The following is a 25,597-nucleotide window of genomic DNA, read 5'->3' as shown; positions in this document are numbered from 1 at the left end:
TATATAACATAGATTAGGCTCTCAAATTTTTATTTAACATAAAAATGTTCATCTCAAAAACTGCCCTAAAAATGGCAGGGACATCTGTAACTAATCCAGATGTTTTAAAAGCTAAATATGTGCTCTATTGTATTTTAGATCATAGTGAATATCTAAAATAGATAAAGTGGGGTCAAGGAACAAAATTAGAAGAAGCATTATTTAAATATAAATAGGTGTGGAGGCATGGGTTGGCAGGGACTTACCACAGGGATGGTGGCACTGGAAGGTCCCCCAGTGTAAACCCCCTTGGAGTTAACCATTAACCCTACCATAGAGCCTATAGACTCCAGGCTGGGTCACCTCAGGCCAAACAACTACCAGGAAGGGAGCACAAACCCACCCATCAGCGGATAACTGAATTAAAGCTTCACTGAGCAAGGCCCTGCCCACCAGAGCAAGACCCAGTTTTTACCATCACCATTCCCTCCCATCAAGAAGCTTACACAAGCCTGTTAGCCTCATCCATCAAAGGGCAAACAAGTAGAAGCAAGAAGAAGGATAGTTTCAAAGCAGCTAAAACAAAACCACATTAGATAAAGTTAATCACGATGAAAATGCATAAAATTATATCCCAGATGAAGGAACAAGATAAAACCCTAGAAAAACAAGCAAATGAAGTGGAGATAGGCAACCTTCCAGAAAAAGAATTCAGAATAATGGTAGTGAAGATGATCTAGGATCTTGGGAAAAGAATGGAGGCAAAGATTGAGAATATGAAAGAAATGCTTAGCAAAGACCTAGAACTAAAGAACAAACAGAGATAAATGGTACACTAGAAGGAATCAACAGCAGAGTAACTGAGGCAGAAGAATGGACAAATGACCTGGAGGACAGAATGGTGGAAATCTCTGCCACAGAACAGAATATAGAAAAAAGAATGAATAGAAACGAAGACAGACTAAGAGACCTTGGGGACAACATTAAATACACCAATATTTGCATTATAGGAGTACCTGAAGGAGAAGAGAGAGAAAAAGGACCTGAGAAAATATTAGAAGAGATAATAGCTGAAAACTTCCTGAACATGGGAAAGGAAACAGTCAACCAAGTCCAGGAAGCACGGAGAGTTCCAGGAAGGATAACCCAAGGAGGAACACACCAAGACACATACTAAAGATAAATAGGGAATTCCAGTGGCTAGGACTCAGTGCTTTCACTGCTCAAGGGCCCAGGTTCAATCCCTGGTCCAGGAACTAAGATTCCACAAACTGTGGTGTGACCAAAAAAACAAACAAATTTTGAAAAAGATAAATTATGACAAAGCAATATGCAAGTGCTTATAGAGAGTACACATTATCAATTCATTTAGGGAATTCAAAAACACCCAGCTAAAAAGTATGCTATTTCTTTGATTTCTTATATTATTACATTATATTATTATTTCATTCCTATTTTATTTTTTCTAATGGTGTTAACAAAAGTTCTTGATTGGAAAAAATGCTGGGGATTCTACATAAAGTATCAAAAAAATAGAGATCTTGGCTCAAAAATAGGAGAAACCCTGAAGATAAGCTGGCCCAATCACTTTTTGATGCTTAAACCACTTAATATTACAACTAATGTTCATTCAGTCAGTGGATTTCACCTCTGCTAACGTTGTTTCAAATACTTTTCAAGAAGACTGCAAGACCACTGCATGCCCCAGTGATGACACCAGTCCCCTAGAGGCAATCCCCAAAGGTAGCATCTCTGGAAATATTTATCATATCTCTAAGAGTAGTTTCCAAATCCAGGAGGCCTTCCGTGGTGTGCCAGGTCAGCCTGTACCCAATCATGAGAACAAGTTTGGTGTGTCTTTTCCTATCTGCATGCAAAATGAGCTCATGATGGTAGCTTAAAATTGGTCGTGGTGGGAATATATACCTCAAGAAACTGAAAAATAATACAAATCAAACTTTTTTCCTGGTTGTTAAGAGTTGATTGTTGAACATTTACCCATTGCTTATGTATGTCACTTAGGGTTAGGCTGAGGCAAACAGACACAATTTTCAAATCATCCTTTGCTGTGGTCTCCTACACCATTACCTGGATAACCCCAAAATAGCTTTCACTTAAAGAGTCCAAAGAAAGCTGAAAGCCCAAGAATTGATGCTTTTGAACTGTAGTGTTGGAGAAGACTCTGCAGAGTCCCTTGGACTGCAAGGAGATCCAACTAGTCAATTCTAAAAGAAATAAATCCTGAATATTCATTGGAGGGACTGATGCTGAGGCTGAAGCTCCAATATTTGGCCGACTCACTGAAAAAGATGCTGATGCTGGGAAAGATTGAAGGCAGGAGGAGAAGGGGACAACAGAGTACAAGATGGTTGGATGGCATCAACAACTCAATAAACATGAGCTTGAGCAAGCTCCAGAAAGTAAAGGACAGGAAAGTCTGGCATGTTGCAGTCCATGGTGTTGCTAAGAGTCAGACACAACTGAGTGACTGAACAATAACAGGTCCCAAGCTAAATGCAATTATCCTTTCATGTCACAATTAACATTTCATGCCACAAATCCCCATATTCTGTCTGTTAGAAAATCACAGAGTGTGCCTCTTTAATATTCCTCTCAGGTTCTCATGCTCTCTGTCTTAAACCTTGTCCTTAATAATTTAGACCCTCATCACTTTCTATCTGAACTATTATATTATTAATAATATTAGCTTTCTAATCATCTTCATGGATAAAATTTGTTTTCCCTCCAAATAAGTCTGTTTCCTCCTTTGCTTATACTTTTACCCCAAAGGTCCTCATAACTCAAAAGAAAAAAAAAAAAGATAAATTCAATGTATAGTTTAGTATACATTGTCATTTGTGATCTTCTTTCTGGGAAATTCTTTAACAAACTGCTACCAACATCCACTCATTTTATGCTTAGGCAAAATTGGATTACTTAATCACTGATGGAACCAAGATGCTTCACCATCCCATGCTTTGTTCAAGATGTCTTTGCCTCCTGAAACTCCATTTTCTCTCTTTGGTTAATACAAATTTGGCTTCAAGATTTCCTCAAGATAACTTCTTGAGGAAAGTTGACTCATTCAGCAAATATTTCTTCAGAACATATTATGTTTTGGGCATTATTATAAGTACTGCAAGTGAATGAAACAGGGCCCGATGGACTCTGAGTGCTATCAGAGAGAGAGATAAGTAACAGAGTAGATACTATCATATGTTACAGGTGATTATTGCTATAGGAAAAATAAACAACCAGGAAAAGGACAGGGGAAGGAAGTTTAGGCATGGAGAGGGTCTAGAATGCATTCGTTGGGAAAGTATATTTAAGCAGAGACTCAAAAAATATTAAGTGGTAAATCCAACATATAACTGTGGGACAATCATTCTAGGCAGATAGAACAGAAAGTGCAAAGGCTTTAAGGAGGGATGGGGTAGATGCTTGATGTATTGAAAGAACAGCAAAGGGACAAGTGTGTCTGAAGCAGTTCATGCACGGGAGGAATGTGGAGGGAAGGAGCAGAAAAATAATGGGTTGGGAAGGTCGTGTTGAGTTTTACTGGCCACTGGCAAGGTTTTTATTTTATGAGTTAGATGGGAGATGTTTGGAGAGTTTTGAGCAAAGGTTGGAATTGTTAAAAAGATGAAAGCAGATCATGTGTGAGGCATGACATGGCTTGTTTTATGGATCACTCTGGCTTCTCTGCTGAGAAGAGAATCTAGGTCAGGAGTAGGAGGAAAGGTAAAAAGGAACTTGAGCGCTACGAGAGTAAACAGGGATGCCACTCCATAGGTATAAGAATTCAGGTGGAAAAAAATAATATAGACTTCTATCAAGGTAGTAGCTAATGAGGAATATCAAAGAGGGACTTGGTGTGTGTCTTAGCTCAAGCTGCCCTAACAAGCTCAAAGACTGGGTGTCTTAACAGAAACTTATTTCTCCCAGTTCTAGAACCTAAGATCAGGTGCCAACATCATCAGGCTCTGATGAAAGTCCCCTATCTGGCTTGTAGAACTTGGTAATGGATGGCATGCAGGTGTGAGAGAAAGGGGGGGAGTTAAAGATGTTGCTATGTTTCAACAAGAGTAACTAGAAGATTATAGTTGCCATATATTGAAATGGTGAAAATTAGGGGTAGAAGGAGTTTTTGTGAAGAAACATTGAAAGTTGAGTTGTGGATACATTGTCAGGTACCTATTAGATGTATGTATGCTGAGAAGGGAGTTGACTCTTGAAATTCAGGGCAGCAGTCCAAATTGGAGCTATACATTTGGGACTGTCATTTAACAGATGGTGTTTGAAATCTGTAGGTTGAAAGAGACCTCTAAGGAAATGATGGAGTCCTGAATTTCTTCAATACTCATTGTTGTAGAAGATAAAGAACCAAGTTGAGAAACAGTGAGAAAAATGGAAGAAAGAGTGACCAAGACAGGTACCAAATGATGAGCGTGTGGACTCCTGGAAGCCAAATGCTGCTGATGGATCGAGTGAAATAAAAACCAAGAATTTGTCACTGGATTTAGAGAAATGGAGGAAAAACTGGTGACGTAAGAGAGAAAGGAAAGCTTGCTGAAATAATGTTCTGGAGTTGGTTCAAAGCAAGAAACCCAGAGCACAAGTAGAGAGGGTTGCCTCAAATGGGAGCGGGAACAGTTCATCCACAGTAACCAGGAGAGAAGGCAAAGTCTAGGTCAAGGTTTAGGTGGGTTAGTAGTTTGATGTTACCAAAAGTGGGATCCAACTGCTTGCCACTCTAAAGCCAATAAAGAGTCAGGAAGTGAAGTCACTCAGTCGTGTCCGACTCTTTGTGACCCCATGAACTGTAGCCCTCCAGGCTCCTCCATCCATGGGATTTTCTAGGCAAGAATATTGGAGTGGGTTGCCATTTCCTTCTCCAGGGGATCTTCCTGACCCAGGGATTGAACCCAGGTCTCCTGCATTGCTGGCAGACTCTTTACCATCTGAGCCACCAGGGAATCCCAAATAGTTAAGTGTGGTGAAAAGGAAAGGTTGCTTTATTTCAGAGACCAGCAACCAGAGGACTGGGCAGGCTCCTATCCACAAGCTGGTTCCCCCACCACTGACAGTCAGTGGGCAGAAGCTTTTATAGACAGAGGGAGGGGGCTACATGCAAAAACAGCACAGTCAGCTCTGAGAGTCACCTTGGAATTAGTCGTGCAGTAGTCTGATCAGAGTCATCCTGATTGTTTTAAGTACAGTTAGTCTTTAGTTCCAAGCTTTCCAGGTAGTGCTAGTGGTAAAGAACCTGCCTGCCAAGGCAGGAGACATAAGAAACTCTGGTTGGATCCCTGGGTCAAGAGGATCCCGTGAAGGAGGAAATGGTAACCCACTCCAGTATTCTTGCATGGAAAATTCCATAGACAGAGGAGCCTGGAGGTCTATAGTCCATGGGATCGCAAAGAGTCAGACACGACTGAAGCATCATGCACACACACACACACAGTCTTGAGTTCCAGGATCAGTTTCTTCCCATTTCTTTGAGGCCAGTTCTCAAAATCGTGGCAGCTTATGTCACAGCTACAGTCTGATGATCATCATGTAGTTATCTTCTTCAACATGGTGGGAGTTTCAGTATCTATAAGACAGCTCAAAGGATATGGCTCAGAATATTATCTATAGCCCTTGGGCTTCCCTGGTGGCTCAGACGGTAAAGCGTCTGCCTGCAATCCGGGAGACCCAGGTTCGATTCCTGGGTTGGGAAGATCCCCTGGAGAAGGAAATGGCAATCCACTCCAGCACTCTTGCCTGGAAAATCCCATGGATGGAGGAGCCTGATAGGCTACAGTCCATGGGGTCGCAAAGAGTCGGACACAACTGAGCAACTTTACTTTCTTTCACTTGGGGAGAAACTAAAGATCTTTGACTTTGCTTAATGACTATTGGTCTCCTTTGACTGTTTTCCTTTGTTTCTGCATTTTCTCACTTCTCTGATTAAACTTACTCTTTGGCTAAAGTTTCTCTACAGACAGAAGGCAAGCTGAGAACATGAAGGGCAAGGACCATAGGGTCCTGCACCATTTCAGTGGTAGTTTGCAGAAATTCCATTCTTGTTGTTCTTAGTTTCTCAATGAGAGACGAGAAAGATCATCAGCAATTAGGGACTAGAGTGGAGGTATTAGAAATTTTAGAAACTTGAAGCTGGAGAAGAAGCTGTGAGTTAGACATTGAAAGGAGTGGAGGAGGAATGGAGTTGGGTCCATGCAAGCTCAGGAGTCAGCATTTAAAGTAAATCAGTCAAGAGGCCTGTGTATTATTTGCCACACACAAATTTCATGGTGCAGATGCAGAGCAGGTGAAAAGTTTAATTTAATCAAGACTGGAGTTTTGGCACACAAGTCTGAGGAAGGACAATGAAAGCAAGTGGAAAGTGTATACATTTAATATTGTATCTTCAGAGCCCAGCCCAATGCCTGGCAAAATGGCAGGTTTGTTAGATAAATGAATGAAAAATAAAAAGTTAATGAACAGCAAATCAGTTCCTAAATGTCCATTATTTACTCAGCAATGCTGACACAGCATATATTATTAAATAATAACATTATTTATAGAGCACTTACTACCTACAGGGAATTTACTAGGTATGTTGCAAGTATTATCTCTTAATTCTATCCAAAAACAAAACATAAATAAAGAAAAGAAGGAAAGAAGACATAAAAAAAAAAAAAGAAAAAGCTTGAGAGGCATCTTACTTTAGAAATGAGGGGATTTAGGCTTAGAGAGACATGCCCAAGGTCACAGACTAGTAACCGAATGAAGACAGCTTACACTCAGGAGTCTAACTTCAGTTTATGATCATATCCAAAGCAGCATAATCCTTACCCACTACAGTAACGGTGGGTGTTTAGCACATGGTAGCCACTATTACTGACAGTAATAGTTCACCATCATATGACTGCAAGTTAGAGATTACGTATTCATGCATTCACTGTCTCAACAAACATTTTTTTGTTTCTTTTTATGATTTAGGTACTATGCTAGGCTTTGGCGATTTAATTTTGATTTAGAGTTTCTGCTTCTGAAATGAACTTCTTTGCCTTTTCATGTCACTATGTAATATCCAGGAGGGTAGACTGTCTGATGGTCAGTGTATGTCAGGGTTCATAAATATACTTCAACTTTACTGTTCTGTAAATTGATTCCTAGAAAGGCAGCTGGTCCATAATCTGGGATTGTGGGTGGGAGGGACTTTATCTCTGTAATACCAGTTACTAACTCCAAGAAGTGGGGCAAATCACTTAATTCTGTAAGTGTATCCTAATTTTATCACTTGTAACAATATGATGAAATACTGCCTTATCTAGTATAAGGTCGTTAAAAAAATCAAAGCAGACAAAGTATAAGAAAATATTAGACAAACTGTCACCTGAAACTAATGTTAATTATTACTTTAAACCTTTCCAGAAAGCTTATACAACTACATTTAAAATATTGATTTCCTTGTTTTTAATGTAATTTGGAATTTTAGGGTACAGGGTTATACCTCGGAAGGGCGATATCTTTACTACAACAGTATCTTTAGTAATAACAGTGTCATTACCACCAGATTTTTATTAAGAATTCCCAAGGTCTATACTGTTGAATTGAAGTACGTAGCTAATAACATTTTTTTTAAAATTTTAAGTAATTATTGTACTATGCTAGACCCCAGTCACCACACACACCATATAGCATATTGTTAAGCTTGCACCAGCAAATAAATGTTTCTCATTATACAACTAGAGATTTAGTACTTACTTTTAATTTGCATGGAAGTAAGATCAATTCTTATTTTGCTAAAAACAGTGTGTCCAGCAGCCATATAGTCATTTTTACATTCACAGTCTTGCCTCCTGCTTCCATTAAAGGGACATTCATATGGATTTCGTAGTCTATAACAACATTAGAATATTTTGGTGTTAGGTACAGTTATTAGACCATAATGTAAATAGTAACTTTGGAAGTGGGAGGGAAAAAGAAACCCTCTTCAATATTTTTTGTGTCAACAAGTTAAATGTGAAAGAAGTAAAAATCACTCAAGGTTAATGTACAAAATGATCAATGGGAAATTCAAGACCAGTTTGTAGAAAAATAATTCAGCTGTAGTTCTCCTAGCTTTTGTTACCGAAATGAACTTGATTTCTACGAAAACATACACAGGTCTTAAATTCTACCCTCCTCTGTTGTCCCATTGCTCACCCACAGCATCCCCTTATTCAGTCTTTCTGTGAGTACATGTTAATAACCAAAGTTTGATTACTGAACAGGCATGGACAACATCTGGCTTATGTCCTAATATGTCCACCTGCTCTTAAATTACTTGTCCCGCTGCGAGCTATTCAACTACCACTCCGATCTCTGGAACTTCTAATTCTCTTTATGGTCCATAAAAATGCACAGAGAAGGCAAAATATAGCTCATACCTAAAACCATACACTTCAGAAAAGTTGTCTTCTTCACCTTTGACCAATGATATATATTCCTTAGGGTTCTGCAAGTGCATGCCAGCACAATAGATCTAAAGGGAAAATGCAAAGATCTGGAAAAGCTTGTTTCAAAGTCAATGGTCAGTGTTAAAATCAAATAGAAACTGTTTACATAATACCTTTGTTATTCTTCCTTTAATGTTAAGGTAATAGTCACCATCCTTGGTAATGTTGTTTTTCATTTGTATTTCTTTACAGCTGGTAAATGTTTTACCTTCAAGGACAAGTGAGTACAACTTATCAACAATGAACATATTACAGACACAACATGAATTTAACTTAATTATACCAATATTGTTATACTCTGAAAAAAGAAACCTTCATTTTGTGGAGCGTATGACTACTCTAAATATTTTTTTCAAATTTTAACTAAAACTTCTTTAAAATACTTAGTTTCTAAATATATTTTTGAAGTCTTAACTTACAGTCACTGACATAACATTTCTTTTGAGCATCTGGTTTTAAATGCTTTAAACATAAATCACTGGACAGACCATTATCGGCCATACATTCCACTCTTCTCTCCATCATGCCAACTCCACAAGTCACAGAGCACTGTGAATAGAGCAAAATTGGAAGGTAAACTATAAGACGGATAATAAGGCCAGTAAATACACATCTCCTCCTCCCTGACTAGGTCCTTTTGGAACAAATTGATGATCAGTAACGTCCAGGAGGCTGGAGAGTCACAAGTGGGATTAATCCTTAAGAGACTGAATCTATTCTTTCTTGGTTACTAACTTCTTTCCCTTCATTTTGTATAGTTATCTCAGCAATATGTTGTAAATCCTTGATAAATATTATTTAATGATGGTTATTCAAACTCCTGAGTTTTTACTCAGTGATACAGGTTAAGTTTGCATAGCAATATTTACCTGCTTTCTATCAGTTAAATTGGAAATGGAGCAGGGTGCAAATAACCTGTATTACTCATATGTTACATTTATTTACTTTTTCACTGAACTAAAAAATACTGCTTAAGTATTGCTCAAAATGCAAGCCACTGTGCCAGGCTCTCTGAGGAACAGACACAGGATTAGTCATAAACCAAGTTATAGGAAACATAGAGACTAGATATTTGTACAAATAACGGATAGTGATTGTTAGAAAACAGGGGTATGAGTCAACTCTGATATCTAGATAGATGTGCAGATAGCCATGCACCCCACAACTAGAAAGTCTCATTCATAAGATTTTAAATGCATAATTACATACTGACCTTGCTCCATTTTCCAACTTTCCAAGTGGCCATATCCAAACAGGTCTTAAAATTGCATTTGTAAACCTGAGGGGAAGGCAGCACAGGGCATACTCGATAGTCTATAGGCCACAGCTCATGAAGCTTATGTTTCTCCATAGACTGGACCCCAATGCAATATGTAATCCTTTGTCGATAACTAAATCCACAGTTACCTGCACACTGAAAAATACAGTGTTACAAGGGGTGAAGAAGATGCCCTTAAATTTAAGGGTTCACTGCTTAGAGTTTCCCCACACAATCGTATATATTAGCCTCGTTTACAGATGGGTAAACAAAGGTTCAGAGACATTAGGCAACTTTCCCAGTAAATGGAAAGGATCTGGATTCAGGACTGACTATTTGTAGTGCCTATGTTTTTTGCTCATTTGGGTTCTTTTTTTACTTCGCTTATTTTTCTTGTTGATATTTAAGAATAGCTTAACTGAATGAAAAGTTATCTCCTGATAAGCACAGATTTGGAAAAATGAAACATCAATGGTTCTTAACTGAAATAAAGGACATTTATTAGTGTTAACATACTTGTAACTCTATATAAGTTTAGCATACATCTATCTTCATACACACAATGGGATGTATATTACCATTGACTAGAATAGGTAAGTGATATAGATATAAATGAAAGATCCAGAGCAAAAATGGGCAAACAAATTTCTGACTCCAGGAAAAAGGAATAACAAGGAATAGAGTTACCTTCTAACCTAAAACAACAGAAACACCTGGACAAAATATATAAAACAATAGCTCTTAAGACACTGGATATTAGGCGATAAAGGATAGTGGTCCCTGGAAGAGGGAAACAAAGTGACCCTGTAATTCCTCCAGCTTCCTGCCTTGAGAGAGTGCCCAGGTTTTGGAACAAGGAAAGGGACCCCAGTGGGACAGCAGAGTTCAGACTAGTGTAAACATGTGAGGACACCAACTGAGGCCAAGGTTGGACTGATCAAAAAATGAATCACTGTATCTGGTACTCACACAGGACCAGATACAGTGTCAGCTCCCTTCATTCAGACTGTAAAACCTTATATACATGCAGCAATAGGTACCGTATTCAAAAGGGTCTTGTGGCACAGTAGAGGGGAATAGCTAACCCTAGACTAAACAATGCACTGTGCAAGCATGCTAAGTCACTTCAGTCATGTCTAACTCTCTGATCCCATGGACTTAACCCATCAGGTTCCTCTGTCCATGGGATTCTCCAGGCAAGAATACTGGAGTGGTTTGCCATGCCCTCCTCCAGGGGATCTTCCTGACCCAGGGATCAAACCTAGGTCTCCTGCGTTGAAGGCAGATTCTTTACCATCTGAGCCACCAGGGAAGGCCTAAACAATGCTTTGGGAATTTCTTTATGTAAGACCAGTGTCACAACGCACCTGTCTCACATAAAAAAATTGTAAGAGCTAGACAAGAAAAGAGCAAACTGCTTACAAACAAAATAACTACATTCTGGAACAAAGTTCAAAATATACATACAGATACAAGAATAAAAACTATCCAGTAGCCAACACAATAACAATCAAAATTCACAATAAAAATAACTAGCACGCAAAGAGACAGGAAAATATAAACTATGATGAGAAAAATCCATCTATCAAAGCTGATCCTGAGGGGTGAGTGACATCAGTGAAAATAGCAGAGCAAGAATGTCTGAAAATGTTCTCTTCTATAAACGCAGTGAGAAAACTGGCAAAACTTGTGAAAATCAAATTTTTCTGAGCTTTGTAAACTAACCAAAGGCTTGCAGCAATCCTAGAAGCATTTATTAAAGAAATAAGGCTAAGTCTTGGGAAGAAGACTTTTGTATGTTTTAGGTGCCCTATTCCCATTCCCCCTCTCCAGCCCTATCGTGGCCTTGAAAATCAATATCTCTGCAAACATAGATAGGAACAAAAGCCTGGAAGCCACCAGAGGAACTGAACTGTCTAAGCCTCATTTCCAGAAAACTATCCTTATTTGAACTGTTTGGTGGTTTTCTGAAAGACCTCCCTTGCAAGTCTCTCTTTATTTGACTTTATTCAGCATTTGCCCAGTGCTAAAAGCCTTCTCCTTGAGGGCATTTTTGGACACAATTAAAGGCTATGTTTAACTTTGCAACTTCCACAGGAGGTGGATAAGCAGGCAATCAATGGGCAAATCAAAAAAGTTTAAAAGGAAAAGCTTGGAAAAGAAATGTCCTAAGTTTGCAACAGCTCTAGATAAACTTGTGGATGTCCATGGCCTCCTAGTTGTTTATGACTCTGTTGGAGCCTTTAAAGCCTTGTGGACAAGTGTTTATCTAGGGCTGTTGCAAACTTAGGAAATAACTGAGAAGTGCCTACACTCTCACTCCTGACTGATGTCAAGATTCTGCATAAGCAGGAAGTAAAGTTAAGGAACAGTTGTCTGTTAAAGGTGCTCACACATTACACAGGGCCCCTTGGCAAAGACTGGAAATTATTGGTTCCAAATAACTCAAAAAGTAATTGTCCAGTCATAAGTTTAAAACTAAATTAATCACATAGAGACTTTAGTGACCACATGTGACAAAGAAAACAGATGTTACAGTTAGTTCAGAAAAGTCACAAAGAACAACAAATAGTAGTAAAGAAACTATGGGGAGATGGGAGAACATGTATAGAAATCCATGTAGACCCATAAACAAGTAAATAGGTTGAATTAATAATCAAAAAATTTCATATAATCAAAAATCCATGACTAGAGGCTTCATTGGTGAATTGCCCCAAATGTTTAGAGAAGAATTAGCACCAACTCTTCCAAAACACTTCCAAAACACAGACTAGAAAAGAACACTTCCTGATGAGACCAGTATTTCCCTCACACCAAAACTAGATGAAGACATATCAAGGAAAAAATACTACAGACCAATATCTCTTATGAATATAGATGCAAAAACACTCAACAAAACACTAACAAAACAATCCCAGAAGCAAATAAAAAGGATTGTACATCAAGACAAAGTGAAATTTATCCCAGGAATGTAAGATTGTTTCAATATATGAAAATCAATCAATGGACTACATCATAAGAATAGACTCATATACAAAGACCACATAAGTATCTCAATAGATGCAGAAAAAGCATTTAACAAAATCTAACACATGTTTATGATATAAACACTAAGCAAACTAGGTATATAAGGACATGATAACAGAATCTACAAAAAATTAATAGCTAACATATTTAATTATGAAAATTTTCCTCCAAAGAGGAAGGTGTCTGTTTTTACCACTTGTACTCAACAGATTTGGAGTTTCTAGCCAGGGAAACTAGGCAAGAAAAAGAAGCAAAAAGCATCCACATTTAAAGGAAGAAGTAAAGCTACATGAATTTGCAAACGATATACTTCCGTATATAGAAAAGTAATCTACACAAAAAACGAAATAAATGTGCTGTAACATACAAAAATTAATTATATTTCTGCACATTATAAATGGATAAGCAGAAAATGAAAAGAGTACAATTTCATTTTCAGAAGCATAAAAAATTAACAAAATTCTTAGAAACAAAATTAACCACAGAAGTGTAAGGTCTGCACAATGAAAATTATAAACTTTAAAGCATCCTTGAAAGAAATTAATAAGACCTAAATAAATGAAAAGACAGGTCATATTCATGGATTAGAAGACAATTAAGATGGCAATATTCCTCAACTTGATCATGATTCAATGATGCTCAAGTTTACACACAATATGACAAGCTGATCCTAAAATTTACATAGGCATGTGAGGGACACAGCATAAGCAAATAATCTTGAAAAAGAAAAGCAAAATTTGTTCCCTCCAGTTCCTGATTTCAAAACTTACTATAAAACTACCTTACGATAAAACCATGATTATGTGGAACCAATATAAGGATAGACACATAGGTCAGGTAACTGAATTGAGAGTGCAGAAATAACTCTTCAATAACAGATAATTCAATGCAGAAAGAATAATTTTTCCAAAAATTGTGTTGAAATATCTGGATAGCCACATGCAAAAGGATAAAGTTGGATCCCACTTTACATCATATACAAAAAAATAATACAAAGTGGATCACATGCCTAAATGTAACAGCTAAAGTTATAAAATTCTTAGAAGAAAATATAAACTTTGTAACCTTATTTTCTTAGATATGATACCTAAAGTATAAGTGAACAAAAATAAATATGACTTCATCAAATTAAATATATTTGTACATGAAAAGACACTAAGAAAATGAAAACATAGGGTGAAAATTTACAACTGACATCACAGAAATACAAGTATCATAAAAGATTACTCCAAACAATTATATACCAACAAATTAGACAACCTAGAAGACATGGATGGATAAATGGATAAATTTCTAGAAATGTACAGTCTCCCAAAACTGAACCAGGAAAAAACAAAATATATGAACAGACTGATTACCAGTAATGCAATTATATCAGTAGTAAAGCAACTCTTAAACAACAACAATTCAGGACCAGACTGCTTCACAGGTAAATCCTACCAAACATTTAGAGAAGAGTTAACATCTATCTATTCAAAATATCCCCAAAATTGATGAAGGAACACTTTCCAATTCATTCTACAAGGCCAACATTAGCTTGATACCAAAACTTACAAAAACTAGACAAATATCTCACACACACACACATACATACATACAAATACAGGTCAATATCACTGATGAACATAGATGCAAAAATCCTCAACAAAATATTAGCAAACCAAATTCAAGTGGAGTTTAGTCCAGGGATGCAAGACTGTTTCAATATCCACTAGTCAACATGCATAATGCACCACATTAAGAAAATGAAGGATAAAAATCATATGATTATCTTAATAGTACAGGCAACATACCTAAATATATTAATAATAAAAATTATATATGATAAACCAATAACTAACATCACACTTAATGATGAAAAGTTGAAAACTTTTCCCCTAAGAACAGGAAAAAGTCAAGAATACCCACTTATCACCTTTATTCAACATAGTTTTAGAAGTTATAACCATAGTGGTCAGATAAAAAAAGAGACAAAAGGCATTCAAATGGGAAAGGAAGAAGCAAAATTTTCACCATTTGCAGAGGATAAGATATTATATATAGAAAACTCTAAAGACTCCACCAAAAATCTATTAGAGCTAATAAATGAATTCAGTAAAGTTGTGGAATACAAAATAAATGTACAGAAATCTATTGCATTTCTATACATTAATAATGAACTGACATAAAGATAAAAAAAGTTTAATTCCATTTATAGCCTCCTTTAAAATAATAAAATATCTAGGACTACATTTAACCAGTAAAGTGAAATACCTGCACTTGGAAAACTATAAGACATTGGTGAAATAAACAGAATAAGACACATATAAACAGAAAGATGTAGCATGTGCATTTGGACTGGAAGAACTAATATGTTAAAGTGTCCATACTACACAAAGCCATCTACAGATGTAATGCAATCCCTATCAAAATATCAGTGGAATTTTTCACAGAAGTAGAACAAAGAATCCTAAAATTTGAATTGAATAGCCACAGCAATCTTGAGGGAAAAAAAACGTTGGAGGTACCAAACTCTGCTTTCAAACTATACTATAAAGCTATAGTAATCAAAACTCTATGGTACTGGCGCAAAAACAGACACACACATGAACGGTACAGAACAGAAAGCCCCCAGATAAACTTATGCTTATGTGATCAATCAAACAACAAAAAAGCTAAGACTATACAACGGAGAATAGACAGTCTTATCAATAAATGGCATTGGGGAAACTGGACAGCTACATGCAAAAGAATGAAACTGGACAACTTTCTTACAACTTATACAAAAATAAACTTAAAATGACTAGAGATTTAAATATAGTGCCTGAAACCATAAAACTCCCAGAAGAAAACATAGGCAATATATTCTTTCACACCAGGCTTAGCAATGTTTTTTCTTTTTTTTTTTTGTATACATCTCCTTAGGCAAGGGTAACAAAAGCAAAAGCAAACAAATGGGTCCTCGGCACATTAAAAATCTTTTACATAGCCAAGGAAACTATCAACAAAATGAAAAGGCAGCCTACTGAATGGGACAATATATTTGCAAATAATGCATCTGATAAGAAAATACCTAAAATAAATAAACTTACACAACTCAGTATCCCCCCCCAAAAAAAGCAAACAATCCAGCTGAAAAATGGGCAGAGACTCTGAATAGACACTTTTCCAAGGAAGACATACAGATGGCCAACAGACACATGAAAAAAATGTTCAGCATTATTAATCATCAAGGAAATTCAAATCAAAACCATGATATCACCTCAGACTTGTCAGAATGGCTATAATCAAAAAGATTAAAAAAAAAAACAAGTGTTGGCAAGGATGTGGAAAAAAGGTAACCCCCATGCACTTCTGGTGGAGATATAAATTGGTACAGTCACTGTGGAAAATATTATAGAGTTTCCTCAAAAAATTGTAAGTAGAATTACCATATGATCCAGCAATTCCATTTCTGGATATTTTTCTGAAGAAAATGAAAACACTAATTCAAAAAGATATATGCACCCCAATATTCATAGCACCGTTACTTACAACATCCAAGATATGACAGCAATCTAAGTTTCCATAAATAAATAAATAAATAAGGTATATACTTCATATATACACCTTAAACTTGTACAGGGCTGTGGGTCAATTATACCTAAATAAAATTGGAAGAAAAACATTTTTTAAAGCAGCCAACTATGCAGGGCCAGATGCCAAACTGTTCCTGGTAGTTGGTTTCACAGTTTTCACCGCTTGACACTTCAGAAATGCACCACAATTTAACATGTATGTCACTGTTCCTGTATTTGCATCATCTAATCTCCCAGCGCTTTTATTTCTTAGGTTAATATACACACTATTACCCGCTCCAGTATTCAAATTCAGACCCAGTTTCAACTGTATCAAATTTGAGATTCAATTTTACTTTCTAAGAGTGAAAATCCTCAACTTCCTTTCTTTGCCTTACCTGGGATGAGTCTCCTGTTATTACGATATACTTGCAGGGAGAGTTTCTGCACTTTTTGATCGCGAGAGGTCTGGTTGCGAGGTCACAGAAACTCTCACTCACTCCAATGTTTTGTGCATTCACGCACTTCACTTGCCGATATGTCTCTCTTTTCTTACACGATATTGAGCACTAGAAATACAATGATGAAATGAAGAACACTCTCTCACTGAACGGCTGTGTGAAAGCTTACTTGACAATACTCACATCCAACCATTCTCCTGCCACCCAGTGGTACTGTGTGCAGTTCCGATGCCAACACTCTCTCTGAAAATAAGGCCGTGTGGATGGATCACACTTTTCCTCCGCCACCCGACCAACTCCTCTCAGTCTGCAGTACACATCCCGTTGCTGAACTCCGGAGCCACAGGTCACAGAGCACTATGAAGAAGCCCAAACGATTTGAATAATCAACTAACAAACATCAAATTATGTAAAAATCACAAAATAGAGTCATGACCTATTTTCTTGTTTCTTTTAACATAGCCTGATATTATATCACAAATAAGAAAATACATGCAGGAAGTATTTTTAACATTGGTCTGGAGCAGCTATTCGAATACACAAATAGATGTTCTTTATTTTGCAATATTTATTCAAGTTGTATAGAAACTATGACCTGATACTCCATCCGAATTGGTAATTCTCTTCTGACTTAAACATGCTTAATATCTACAAAATTTGCCACAACATTCAATCAAACTATTCTACTATTACATTGCTTTTGAAAATTATTTAAATCCTTACACTGTATGCATAATTTCCCTCAAAGCAACAATAATTTCCAAGTTTGGGTTCTATTCATCTTTATACCTACAGTAGGTAGTATAGCTTGGGATCCAAATATTTGTTGACTAATGATTATATTTCAATAAAGAGGTGTTTGAGGAAACTGCGTCAACTTACAGTTTACCTAGGCAACCTTGCCTTAACCTCTCCAGGTCTCATTTGCCTTATTTACACAAAGAAGATTTTGCATTGTTTGTAAAATTTCATAGAACTTGTTCCACACATTTATTCCTGACAGCAGATCTCCAAAGGACATACCAAGACTGAGGTCCTGAGACTCAGAGATGTTAGCTCATTTGCCTGAGCTGCTGCCTGGAGTCACTGGTGAGGCAGATTTAAGCTCACTTCTTTTCAAACTCTCCTTGTTGCAGCCTCCAGGGAACGGAGAAGGACTTGGCAGCCTCTCAGGGCTTTTTCAGCTCCACAAGGCCAAGCCGTAAAACAACAGAGCCTGACCACAACCAAGAGCTGTGATGCCAACAGTAATAAAGTATGGACAATGTCTAAGGGTATTTATTTAATTTGTGGGCTTGGTTTTTATACTCTTTGTTATTCCAGAAGGGACTGGAGGTCATATTGAGTGTTATGTGGGGCCTTATCATTGTTCCCAACTGTGATAGTATAAGGGTAAAAATTCAGGTTTTTCATTAAGGTCTTTATTTCTACAAGATTCCCAGAGTCATTGATCTCTCTTTCCTAACAGTAAATATTTATCTGCAGAATATAGTTTCATCATGAACTTAAAAAAACATTTAAAGCCACAAATGCTAAAAAACGTAGTTCACTTGATAGATTCAAATTTCTCTAATAGATTCTTATAGCAGTTTTACTCTAGAGGCCCCTTTAAATTTAGTTTTTTGGGTTGTGTCTGTAAATAGCAACCACTGACTCAAAAGAGAATTTTTATATTATTTTTTAACTTACGAAGAATACTCTGCATATCCACGTAGCTTACTTATACGCGCATGCTAAGTTGCTTTAGTTGTGTCTGAGTCTTCATGATCCCATGGACGATAGCCCACCAGACTCATCTGTCCCTGGGATTCTCCAAGCCCTCCTCCAGGGGATCTTCGCGACCCAGGGATCGAACTCGTGTTTCTTCTGTTGCCTGCATTGGCAGTCTGGTTCTTTACCACTAGCACCACCTCGGAAGCCCGTAGGTAATTTATACTAACCCTCAATCAATGCTTTTGCAGTTGAATTTTGCCAACTTGTTGAATGTTTAAAAAAAAAAAGACATGGCTCCTTTGTATGCAGATAATAATCACATATTATTTTGTATATTTTGTCCAGGGCACAATATTAAGCAGGTGAAGATGTTGGGATGTGATTTTGCTTATTTCAACCTCTGGCGAAAATGTTTAGCCTATAAAATAAGACTCCTGCAAATATTTTCCAGCAATAATTACAGAAATATAAACTATATTCAGAAAACTTTCTACCTCTAAACCTGAAAAAAAAATATTCCTAAGAAAGAAATTCACAAAGACAGCTTAGTAAAACATTTTGTCACACAAATATAATATTCTGTAATGCAATAATCCAAGTTGCTGATTGATCCTGACTGACCATAGCACAGGTTTAGAAGACTCCACTGAGGCCACGAGTAACTACTATTGTGGAGCTTATCCTCAAAGGAAACAAACCAACAAACAAAAAAAATGAAAAAAAACTGGACTATTGGACTACTGCTTGCTTTTCTTTTCTTTTTTTAAGAGAGAAGAATATAAAAGAGTAAACTGATGTATTTCAGATTTGAACAGAGAAGAGAACCCATTGCTTAAATGAAATATTTCTTAGCTGAGTGTCATCAATAACCCTAACTGCCAAGTCCAGCAAAAACTTTTCATGTCTTTTCTTAGTTAATCTCACTGACACATTCAGCACCACTAATCATGTTCTGTTGAGCCATTCTGGCTTCAATCCTCTCTGGTTCCAGGTACTTTTCTCTTGGAGTCCTTAATTGACTTTATTTTCTTTGTTTAGCCTTTAAATGTTAGTGTTTCCCAGGGTTTATAACTTGCTTCTCTTTATACCTTCTGAGGTCTCTCTGAGCAATTTCTTCTATATACCAATAATTTCTAAATCTGTTCTCTCCAGCTGGAATGGCAACCCACTCCATAATTCTTGCCTGGAGAATTCAATTGACAGAGGAGCCTGGAGGGCTACAGTCCACAGGAATGCAAAGAGTTGGACACAGCTGAACAACTAACACTACTTTTTATACTTTTTTATCTATTGACAAGATTTTCATGTGTTTTCTACATAGATTTATCAAAGGCACCTCAAATCCAACATTTCCAAAGGAGAACTTAGGGCCTTTGCCCATTAGCTCCTCTTCCAGTTATAAATGCTGTGAAGATATGATACCTCACTCTTAAGTCCAGCAATATATTACTATTAGAATGACCTCCCAAGGTATATCCCTAACTCCAAAATAGGCACCCTTATTCAACAGCTTTATAGAGCCACATATTTATAAGCATGTTAAATTTTGTCTTTCTTTAAAAATCCAAGTAACTCATATGAAGGCAATTTGAGGTCATTATTATAAGTATGACACAAATAATTGATTTAAGGCACTAACTCACCACCACTGTATAATTTAATTCAGATAGGAAAAGTCTGCCAAATCTCCTACTTATGCATAAATGTGCTACAACACTACAACTGTCCAACATAAGCCTGAAGTGTGAAGTGGAAGTGTAGAAGATACATTTTAGCCAATCCACAGGTACAATAGCCACGTTAGCTACTACGGAACACAGATGAAGAAATGTTAGAACATGCTTTGCCAAAATGGGTTCATTAATGCTAATTCACTCTGTCATTTAAGAAACAATCATTTAAAATGTAATTGTATTGGAGCAGTAGGAGACGATTTTGAGTTAAAAAAGACTCTGCTGCTAAGTTGCTTCAGTCGTGTCTGACTCTGTGCAACCCCACAGACGGCAGCCCACCAGGCTCCCCCATCCCTGGGATTCTCCAGGCAAGCACACTGGAGTGGCTTGCCATTTCCTTCTCTGATGCATGAAAGGGAAAAGTGAAAGTGAAGTCGCTCAGTCGTGTCCGACTCTTAGCGACCCCATGGACTGCAGCCTACCAGGCTCCTCCGTCCATGGGATTTTCCAGGCAAGAGTACTGGGGTGGGTTGCCATTGCCTTCTCCAAAAAAAAAAAAGACTCTAGAAATATCTAATTCCAATTTCTCTTCAATACTGAAATCTGTTTTACAGCAGTGGTAAATGAATGAACATCAAATCCATCCAGACTTCCATAGCTTCAATATGGGTACCATCACTATATCCTTAAAGCATTCTGGTTTTGGTTTAGCTAACTCCGAAGTTAGCAAATTCTCTCCTATATTGAGCTGAAATATTCTTCCTTAAACTTTTACCCACCGTTTAGAATCTGTCCTCCCTACCAACATAGAACAAATGCATACTGACTTCCATGTGAGAAAGTATAAAGATGTGAGGCCTGGAACTGTGGCAGCTGTTTTACGACCATTAGCAGTTGATCAACAGAACTACAGAAATGCCAATCCAGCATCCTTACCATTGTAGAACTCCTGAATCTAACTTAAATCTAGTGACTTTCTGATTTTATTATGTAAAGAATAAATGTCTTTGAGTTCAAGCCACTAATAATCAGGGCTTTTCCTGCTTGCAACAGAATACAATGGAACTTATACAAAAGAGTTATAATTCAATTGTGCTTCTCTGGGGATTTGGTAATTCGGCAAGCCTTTTCTTTTAGTGTGGGTCTCAGAATAGGTACTACTCCAAAAATCTGAGCAGAATTTATTAGTGCAAAGATATGAACACTTCACCTATTAATGTAATCTAATATGTTGCTAGTGATTTAATACATGATCAATAGAACCTTCAGTTATTTACCTATGTTGTGTGACATCCATGTATACCTTAAATTGATGCAACAGACTTTTGTATATATAAATAAGCCTGTAATGAACTCAACACAACATAGAAACCATATTTCTCTTGAATGCATTATTATGTGTAGCCCAGTGACATTCTGCAGTTGTTGACTTTAGGTGCTTTGTAAGAGGAGCAATAGGTTGCTAAGGAAGTAAAAGATGTTGCTAAGAAAATATAAAGACAAGCTAATGTAAAATGATAAAAATAAAATAATTATGGCAGCAATTACAGTAGGGAAAACTCAGACTAGCATTCAAATGCTCATCTGTCTCCCTATCACTTCCTGCCAGTGACCTGCACAAGCTACTTAGACCATTTAAGCCTTGTTTCCTCATATACATAATGAATAAGACCTACAATTGTGAGGAATACAGAAGTCTCTCACACAGTGTTAGGAGGTCACTGACCCTTGCTGCTTCCTTCCTATTCCTATTTTTTCACTTTTCTTACAGAAATACAATTATCCCTGCCTTGAAAAATTTCTCAACACACGCCTCAAACCAAAGAGTATTAGTCATCTCAGCCCACTCAAAGACAGACTGTCTTAAGTATCAAGAAAGATGATAAAGGAAGAGATTTCACAGGCAGCAGACAAGTGCAAAAACAGAATTGCTGGCACTAGCTAGAAAAGATTGAGAACCATATTCACCCATTCCCAGAGCAAAGAGGCATCCTCCTTCACCTTGGGCTCCAAGCTGTCTTCCTAGAAGAAACACTCAACCTGGGTATAAAGATGAGGGGCCCGTGGGAGCTTAAGGTTTACTATCTTTTAGATTATAAAAGATATATATGTATACAGTGGAACTTTTTCAAGTATGACTATATACATATGTGCATGTGTGTGTGTATTTTGGAAATATAGAAAATATGGAATTACAGAGAAATACCAAATCACTTAAACATGCCAGCGTTTAGCAGATAGTTTCCAAAAAACTCTTTTTCCAGATCAGGGGGTTTGGGAAAGAGGGCACTAACCAACAGATTTGTGAGATTTTTGGAACACATATCACCTTTGCTTCCAGCTCTGATCTTAAAATACTAGAAAGAAAATGATGGGTCTCTAAGAAGGGGAACCAAGTAAGTGACTGTAGTCACAAGGTTTTTGATTCACTAGCAAGGCCTGAGATTAGGTCCTTTCTAAGCTGTCCAGCAGGTTTCTCTTGATCAAGGGGAGGGGAGAATTCTGAACAACTTTTTTCTGAGCATGTAAACTATGTTTGGATGGCACTGAACTAAGCATGAGACATGAGGAATCTAACACCGGCCTAGCCTTAAAAACTTGAATTTATAAGTAAAGCTGGTACTCTCAAATGGGTAAAATTATGTGAAAACATAAATAAAAAATGTCTGGTTCCAAAAAGAAGAGGATGAGCCTTTTTTTTTTTCTTTTTAAATGATTCTAGTATTTCTGTTGTATCTAATGGCATACATCTGGACTCAGGAGACAAAATTCTATGCAGTAATGTTTGTTCCTGTTTGGTTGCAGTCATTAAAATGCATTACTAAATCCTTTCATTAAAAAAATGATATCAAATACCAACTCAGAAGTGTTAACTTCAAAATTCATTGAACACCTCTGTGGTCACAATTTGCCAAACAAATCTTTCCATTGGAGGTATAATGTAAAATAGTAATAAAATGAAATTATTTTCTAGTGAGTGCTATTAAAGCAATGTTACAATTTATGCAGTCAGAACAAAGTAGTAACCAGTAATTATCTCTTAACTACCTCTGAAATTATGCTTCTGTTAAATATATTATTATATGTAGCACAGCGACAGCCTGCGATCATTAACTCCATGTGGGTACTTTTTATAGAATAAATCAAAACCAATGACTTCACAAGTGGTCATTTGTTTTTGGCAGAGTTTTAGGTTCTGTGTGGGTGTATGAAGCTAATTTCTATGACAAGAAAATCAATTCAAAGAGAAGAAGGTCGACTCTGTACAAAAGCATCTGTGATTTTTATAGTCTTTACATATTCATATCTGTATCTTACAAACCCCTGGAATATGTTCCTTTAGTGAATCTTATATAATTTCAGACTTGGTGGCAAGCCAAGGCTGAGTTGTTAGCAACAGTGATTGATTAGCTCTTGTGGGACTGGAGGCCAAGGGTCAGGAAGAGTCCCTCACGAATAGCAACCACAGCAGCTACAAGGCAGCGAAAGAGTCCTGGGGATCACCAGGGCTACTGCTGGCCAAAAGGGGAGTCTCTCCCACTCCCATCCCCCAGCATCTCCCACCTGACGTCAGAATTGAAAGGTTTCTGCCACGTGCAGGGTGCAGGGCCTTTGGAAGGTTTGTCTCTCCAGTGGAAAGCTGCTTTGTCGTTACCCTGCCACATCTTGGTCCAGATAAAATAAAGCCTACCCCTACTTTAAGCAAAACCACAACGTGAAAAATGTATAAATTAACAGATGGCAGGTCCTTTTTTTTTTTTGCAACTGAATTATAGAATTCAAAGTAAGAAGTATGTAGCTCCGTACTAAGCTGGGCACTTAGTGAACAAGATATCCATTGTATCTAAGATTTTGAGGCCTGTGATAATGCTAAAGAAATAGGCATGGTTAGATAAGTGTTGTAAAGAGTCTGCCTGCCAATGCAGGAGACACAGGAGACATGGGCTCAATCCCTGGATTGGGACAATCCCCTGGAGGAGGAAATGGCAGCCCAGGCCAGTATTTTTGTCTGAAAACACCCATGGACAGAGGAGCCTGGCGGGCTACAGTCCATGGGGTTGCAAAGAGTCAGACACAACTGAGCACGCACTCACAAAGACTTTAAACTAAGTCATAGAAGAATTAAGACTTCTTCCAGAGCTCATACTATATGTAAGTAAATAATGGCAAAAATGTGTGTTACGAGGTCACCTGGAAACAGATGATGATGAACTAGACTGGGGTGATTGCCATGGAGACGCAAGAGTGACGCTGATGGAAGAATTGAGAGAAGCTAGGGGAGCTACAGTCCACGGGGTCGCAAAGAGTTGGACGCAACTGAGCGACTTCACTCACTCACTCACTCAGGGAATAACTGTGGGGTCACGGAAAACAGAATGACCCAGTGTTTCTTTCTTGAACGACTTAGTGGGTAGCAGTGGCATTCACAGATTAATGTGAAATCTTTTAAACCATGGTCTCTGCTAAACCATGAAAAATAATTTCATTTACTGTGTGTGCATGCTCAGTCACTTCAGTCATGTCCGACTCTTTGTGACCCCATGGACTGTAGCCCACCAGACTCCTCTATCCATGGATTTTCCAGGCAAGAATACTGGAGTGGGTTGCCATGCCCTCCTCCAGGGCAATCTTCCCAACTCAGGGATCAAACCCATGTCTCTTGAGTCTCCTGCATTGACAGGTAGATTCTTTTCCAGTAGCACCACCTGGGAAGCCCCAGTCTCAAGGAGTGAAGGATAAAATTTAGGGGCCCAGTGGAACCCACTCCCAGCTCCTGTCTGAGTCCCTGTCTTCCTAATGTAGCTCCTACATCAGACAAAGACAAGAAAGTTCCATCAGCAGAAGATGGGTTTCTTTTCCCCACGGCAGGACTAGCTCTTTTAAGAGATGGATACATACCCTGAGATACGGCGGCAAGCAGCCAGGTAGCTTTGCTGAAAGCTTAGCCCCACTGAAATCAAGCTTCAGGAAATTATTCTGGTTAACATTTCTGGCCTCATTTATGTTTTTCTCCTCTTTACTATTACCCACACTGGTCTTTGCTGAATAACCACATTCAAATACATGCCTTTCCAAGTTTAGATTTGGAGTTTACCTCTCTGAGTGTGCCAAAGCAAGTATCCATCAGCCTGCTTCTATAACCTGACATTCTTAGCCCTGTTCTCATCTCAGTATAAGCTTTGTTTTTGCTGAGTCTTTCCAAGTGTGTCCACTCTGGCCTTAGACCAGCCAGGCTCCCTGGATCTGTCATGTCCCTAACTCTTAAACCATCTCCAATTATGATCCATCTGGAACTTACCAGTCCCTTTTCCAAGTTGCTACCTCAGCGCAAATCCAAGACTTTAGTGCCGTAACAAGGCAGTTACTAAATACCTCAACATATGTATTTTACGGTTAGACCACCTGGAATAATGTTATAATCATTGGTAGCCTCCCTAGTATTCAGTAACAGAATTTTTTG

At 37.7% G+C, this 25,597-nt stretch overlaps 1 protein-coding gene across 4 annotated transcripts in view; it reads right to left on the bottom strand.

Annotated features, from left to right (window-relative positions):
- ADAMTS20 (ADAM metallopeptidase with thrombospondin type 1 motif 20) overlaps positions 1-25,597 on the bottom strand; it is a 216,930-nt gene that overhangs the window by 34,973 nt on the left and 156,360 nt on the right. For all 4 annotated transcript variants that reach the window (XM_086399837.1, XM_086399838.1, XM_086399839.1 and 1 more), the window contains 7 exons: positions 16,934-17,107; positions 16,688-16,858; positions 9,682-9,882; positions 8,888-9,017; positions 8,582-8,676; positions 8,400-8,494; positions 7,735-7,868 (listed from right to left, as the gene is read on the bottom strand). In XM_086399837.1, coding sequence (XP_086255963.1) covers positions 7,735-7,868; positions 8,400-8,494; positions 8,582-8,676; positions 8,888-9,017; positions 9,682-9,882; positions 16,688-16,858; positions 16,934-17,107 — 1,000 coding nt within the window. The remainder of the gene's footprint in view (positions 1-7,734; positions 7,869-8,399; positions 8,495-8,581; positions 8,677-8,887; positions 9,018-9,681; positions 9,883-16,687; positions 16,859-16,933; positions 17,108-25,597) is intronic.

The sequence above is a fragment of the Bos grunniens genome, chromosome 5, assembly GCF_055505025.1.
Source record: "Bos grunniens cultivar Pamir isolate PY7600 chromosome 5, Bosgru_T2T1.0, whole genome shotgun sequence".
Classification (NCBI taxonomy): domain Eukaryota; kingdom Metazoa; phylum Chordata; class Mammalia; order Artiodactyla; family Bovidae; genus Bos; species Bos grunniens.
The sequence above is the reverse complement of the archived record's forward strand: the minus strand, read 5'-3'. Positions and strand labels throughout refer to the sequence as shown.